General features: G+C 41.8%; 1 protein-coding gene across 1 annotated transcript; it reads right to left on the minus strand.

Moving 5' to 3' along the window:
* Positions 1-533: 533 nt before the first annotated feature.
* On the minus strand, positions 534-5,052 carry LITAFD (LITAF domain containing). Its single transcript, XM_065686319.1, has 4 exons — positions 4,893-5,052; positions 2,622-2,687; positions 1,316-1,475; positions 534-883 (listed from the first exon to the last, which is right to left on the minus strand). Exons 1-4 carry the CDS (start codon positions 4,996-4,998, stop codon positions 775-777), a joined length of 441 nt encoding a protein of 146 aa, XP_065542391.1. The 5' UTR covers positions 4,999-5,052; the 3' UTR covers positions 534-774.
* Positions 5,053-5,520: the final 468 nt, after the last annotated feature.

A 5,520-nucleotide genomic window follows, 5' to 3' on the forward strand; every position in this document is an offset into this window, starting at 1 on the left:
TGCTGCACTGCAGTGGTGAGGCGGAGAGGTAAAATGAAGGCCTTGTGTTGTGGTACTGGTGGCTTTTTTCCAAGCTGTGCTTGCTGGTTTTTCTGTGTTTGCCTGTTGGTTCTTGGTTTGTAAAGGGGGTATCCCAGGCTGACCAGTGTCTCTGCTCTGGATGCAGTGGGTCATGGAAGCAATGCAGACAGGAGATGTTTTGCCAGTATTGTTAACAATAACAAGTTTATTTTCTTACCTTGTATGTAATACAGTAAAGACAGTTCCATAATTTAGTGTTTCGTTAATAAATTATCAGCTACACTGTACCACCCACAGCCCTGCAGGGGTAGTACTATGAAGAAGAGCAGAGAGAGGTGAAATTCCAGCCAGTCAGTTCCAGTGCATAGAAGGTAAGTGCTTCCCTAAAATGTGCATGTCCAAACCTCTCAGTTAGTGATGGGTTGAAAAGTCCAGAAGACTCTGCGTCCCAGCTGGGTTTGAGATTTGAGAGCAGCAGTAGTAGCACTGAAGTAAGTACTCATGAGCTGGTCACAGCTCAGGACAATGAATCAAATAGAGCATAAGTACAGGTGACACTAAATTAGTCTTCAAGGCTTTTTGTTTTAAAGTAAGTCCAACTATATGATGGTAAACTCCAGACGGATTCACCAGCAAGGGAGTTGCAGAACCTAAGCCTACTCCTATATGTTTCATACCAGTAGTTTTATGTGTAGAATCTTATGCAGTTAAGAAACAGACACTTGATGCCATCTGGTTGCATAAACTTCGTTTCTATAGTCTTTTGTATCTATAAATATGAAAATGGCAGCATGGGCAGTAGTGGTCTGCGTCCTTGAAGATCCTCACAAAGAAAGGTACGAAGCAGCATCCAAAACAGCACCTACAGCCAAAGAGGAGATGGACATGCACAAATGATTTACTGACTTTGCCTTCTGCTTGGCTACATCTGTGGTTTTCTTCTGCCTTATTCTGTCCGCCCTTTCACTGCATAAATCTCAAGTCTTCTAATGTTTGAACTACCTTCCAAAAAATCTTCACCATTAACACCCGACGCATTAGCCTGATTCTGAGCCTGATCCTAAATGTTGTACTGGGGCAGTGGACAGTGTTGTACCAGTTTTGCTTGTCAGTTAAATTTAGCAAGTTTGCATCCCCTGTAGCCATGATGACTGTATCTAGAATGGACAGAATAACTAATTTCCAAGTAGAGAAGGGTAAACCATCTATACAAGCACTAGCTAGAACTTTGGTTTTTTAATACTTTTTTAACCTTCTGCTATGAAGAATCTTCAAAGCATGCATGGAAGCTTACCCAACCATGCACAAGCTGGTGCACAGAAGGTAGGACAGTTTGCCCAGTCTGTAGGTGACCTGTGTGGTGATGTGCTGGCGGCAAGAAGGGCATATTGTGGATGTTGGTTTGCTTGAGAAGATTCCTGCTACGATGATTGGAGGCTGAGACACCATGTAAACTGAGAGCAAGAGGAAATGAGGAGCAAAATTAGAAGTAAATCTTTCACAAGTTATAAAGTCTCAGTTGGAGAATGTAGGTTCTTAACATGGCTGATCTAGAAGCACATATGTTCCTATTACTGATTTCAAGAACCACTGATATTCATAAGAACCACGGTACTGCTTGTTCTGTGTATCCCAGTATGTTGCTTCTACCCACAGCGAGTATTTACCCAGATAAGGACATATGCAAGGAATTGCCTATGCGGTAACCCCCATTGTCAGGCAGTCTCCACTAGCCACTTTGACACTGAAAATTTATCTTCTGATACTTAAAATAATATGAAAAAGCATGTTCTCCCTGAAGAAGAGATTTGAAGGCTATAGAAGAACTTTCTGGATCAACTTTTCAGTGGTTACAAGAAATTCATCGGGGTGGTTATTCTAACATACAAATGTCATTACTTTTATATGCTGGTGCTGTGCTTAGTCAGTGAAGTCTATAGCTTCCCTCACGTTTTTTCAGGCTGGACCTGACTGTCATACTTCTTGAAGGGCATGGATTTTGTAGGTACATGAAGACTATTTTTTCAGAAATGTTTTCAGTGAAAACTATGATTTTAAACATCCTAAACCAAATTTAGGGTACATACTGTAGCCTGAAGCAAAACTTTAAGAGTGGGAAGGTATTGTCTGTTAGATAGATAGGGTATAGTATATCTGAGTTTAATTGCCTTCTGGTCTTAGTGATTTTTAACAATGTTATGTGTCTCCTCCTGTAAGCGATGATATTCGACTGTCCTTTGAAGCCTTTCCTCAGTGTCTCCTTTGAGCTTCTCCACTTCCATAAAGGTGACTAGAACAGGAACAACGAAATACATTGGACTTAAAATTATTTGTTCTGAAAGTCCTAGTTCCTAGCTGGTTAAAAAATAAATAAATCGGGAGCTTCTGTAGATTATCTAATGCTGAGAAACCACGTCCGACTCTCTCATCTTAGTTTGTCTTCCAACATTTTTAGGGAAATTTTCCAGCCCCTTAGATTGTGGCAGGGTAGGTGGTCAGAAAACTCCATCTTCTGTGTTGATTTTAAAACTAAAAATATTTCACTTTTGTTAGCATGTAGAACCTTGAAAATTATAGAAACACAGTCCCCTGGCACTTACCTGGTTGCTCAGTGGTGGCTGTTTCCCGATAGGAGTAAGGTGGGGGAGCAGGATACTCATAACCCCCTGTGCAAAGAAAAACAGGGAAAACCATAAAAATGCCTACAGCTTAATGCTTCTTGAAAGCCCCATTAAGAGTCTGATAAGAAGCTGCACTGGGAGGTAGCTTGCGGCGGGGAGGGGGTAGGGAAGGGGAGGAGGGGGGGGCTGATGTAGCTCAGTTAAGTATAGGGCAAATATGCAGAGTTGAATCATGGAATTTAAAAGGCAAAAGAGCCCACAGTGGCAAGCTGGCCTCATTTCCAATGTAGCATAAACTGAGAAACCAAATTGTTTTTTTCAACACAAAGGCAGTAAATGCATCTATTCCAGCATAACATTGGAATGATACTTGGTTTTAATTTAAGGATTCCATTGATAAAATATCCACTGTACCTCTAACTAGTTCCAGTGATAGACTGAAATTCTCTTAGTATTTAGAGCCTTTTTTCTAGCTTGAATTTTATCTGCCCTCAGCTTCCAAGTAATTTCATTATACCCTTTGTTCTAGAAAAAAGAGATCTTTTTACTTTTGTTGTGGAGAAAGGAAGCTGGTGACTAAGACACCTCGTGCTTTTCTAGTTCTTTAGTTCTGACCTCACAGATTAGGAGTGTAATCAGCTTACCTGAGTGTGAAATAAATGAATGTGTAAAATACACATTCATTAATACCTTCAAAATAAATTAGTGTATAAAACTTTGCAGCCAGCTCGCATAGATGTGGTCTGCAGCAGGACAGTCCCTGTGAGAAGTCTTGTTTGATCAAGCCTGCACAGCATCAGAGAAGCTTTTGCCCCCAGGCAGAGCAGCGCTGATGTGGCAGTCCAGCCTGCACAGTTGAGCCTTGCAGAAACAGCGTGAGTTCAAACAGGGAATAAGCCCACAGGGATACAAAATGAGATAAAAAAATGGATTTTTCCAAAGTGAGACAAAATATAATGGCAAAGTTGAAAAAATGGTAGCAATGTTTCCTTGAATGGCTTGCCAGAAGTGGTAGAGATTTGCAACAGCATTTAATGGTTGGGTGTTTATAGTTGCCAGGTTGTTTGTTGGTTTGTTTATTGTTTGTTTGGTTTTTTTGGGGTTTTCTTTTTTGAGCGGGGGTTGTGGAAAAACAAATTGGTAAAGAAATTAAAAAGTAAAGGATTTCCTTCTGATTTAGAAGAGGAATATTACCACAGGTGAGATAACACTTGATGTGTTTTTGTGAAGGATCTGCAAGGACAAGACAATGCAGCTCAGTGTTAACACGTGTTGAGTACCCATCCCTTGGCTGAGTAGTTCACAAGTGACTTTTTCTCCTCAGCCTCTTGCAAGCTCTTCTGACTTTAGAAAGAGGTCAGAGAGGTCTTTGGAGACAAAAATACTTACTGAGAGAGCTCATCAGAATAAAATGCTCTGACAACGAGTCAGGGTTAGAGGCGCAGTACTGACACATCTAGCCTTATCAGTCACCTTCTGACCTCCCATTCTGGTTTTCTGTTCCAGTCCCATCTGGTGAATAGCAATTTCCTCAATAGCAGGAAGGTAACAAAGGTAAAATCGCTGATATCTCAGTGTGTCTTTAAATGAGTGTGGGCTCGAACAGGCGCAAGACAAAGAGGTGTTGTGAGGTAATTATGTAGGTGTGAGAGCAATGCCTAGTTTCAGAGGGAAAAGCCAGCCCAGCAGAGCAGCAGCTGTCCACACTTGCAGTCATTGGGCTGAATTGTCAGCACTCAGTCATGATGTTTTCCCCATGGTACAATAGTGGGGAGGGGTTGTTCATCGCTCTAGAACCTGGCTGCAGAACTGACTCATGTAGGGAAGGCAGCCCTGGGCAGCAGGAGCATTTGGGAAAAGGCAGGTCCTCTGGAAAACTAGATTACAATTCAAGCAAGACTTAGCCTATCCATGTACAGTTTGCTGGCTGAACATTTGCTTGTTAGAGGTATGAAATTATTGTAGAGGTACAACTGCAATTCTTTTTCCAATAAAGCATATGTTGTTTCGAAAATTATTAACTAAACCAACAAAAATGTTCTTTTGCCATTGTAAGTGATGATGTTAGGAGATCCTATCAGCTTGCCTACCCCAACCCTGTTTTTATATGCTGGCATAGGTACTTTGTAAACTCATCATGTCCTGGGTAAGATGGGCCCTTTAGAGCTGCCTCAGATACACTGTCAATGTTTGCCACACAGCCATGAAGAGGGTGCTCTTTCCAAAGCCCTCCCAGTGAAGCCTGCTTACCTTCTTGGCTGCAGTGCCCTGGTGCAAAGGGTTCTTGTGCATAGGGCTCATGGCGCGGTTCATACATAATCATAGGAATTTCCACGCGTGCCTTCTCACTGGGCATCTCTGCAGCTCACCTGCCAAAAGCAGCGCAAACCAAAATCCACTGTGACTTCCAGTGCCCTGTAATGCCTGCTTCTGTAATTCTTAGTTCTCACGCTCACATTTAACTTAGAGGAAAACCAGCAGTTCTCGTATTCTGGCGTTTTTATAGACTGAAGTGCAGTCAGTTCCTGTTACACTTCATGATGAGGGAGATGGGAAGGGGGAAGAGAAAATACCGTTTTTACATATTTCTTTGTCCTGTAAAGCTAAAAATGTTCCTCCAGGAAAACACACTAGTCGAAGTGTGTAAACTCCTGACTGGAAGTGTTACATTTGCAGAAAAGTTAACCTGATTTTTTCCTATGGGTTGTCAAAGCAATCAAGGAGGGGTAGAGCATATCTGAAAAACCTTCATGTGTCATTAAGTCAGAGCCGGCGACAATGCAAGCAGTGGCAATCTGGATCTGTCTTTCCTTGAGTTGTTGTGCAACCTTATCATCGTCATTATCATGACCAGTTTTGTACTGTGAAACTATTGTCT

The sequence above is a fragment of the Lathamus discolor genome, chromosome 6, assembly GCF_037157495.1.
Source record: "Lathamus discolor isolate bLatDis1 chromosome 6, bLatDis1.hap1, whole genome shotgun sequence".
NCBI lineage: Eukaryota > Metazoa > Chordata > Aves > Psittaciformes > Psittacidae > Lathamus > Lathamus discolor.

Bases quoted from the DNA above. Each gene is read 5' to 3' on its own strand.
- LITAFD (XM_065686319.1), bottom strand. From the start codon at position 4,998: ATGCCCAGTGAGAAGGCACGCGTGGAAATTCCTATGATTATGTATGAA. The intron at 1,476-2,621 runs GTAAGTGCCAGG...TCTTGCTCTCAG, and splicing joins AGCCACCACTGAGCAACCAG to TTTACATGGTGTCTCAGCCT. The intron at 884-1,315 runs GTAAGCTTCCAT...CTTTGGCTGTAG, and splicing joins ACCAGCTTGTGCATGGTTGG to GTGCTGTTTTGGATGCTGCT.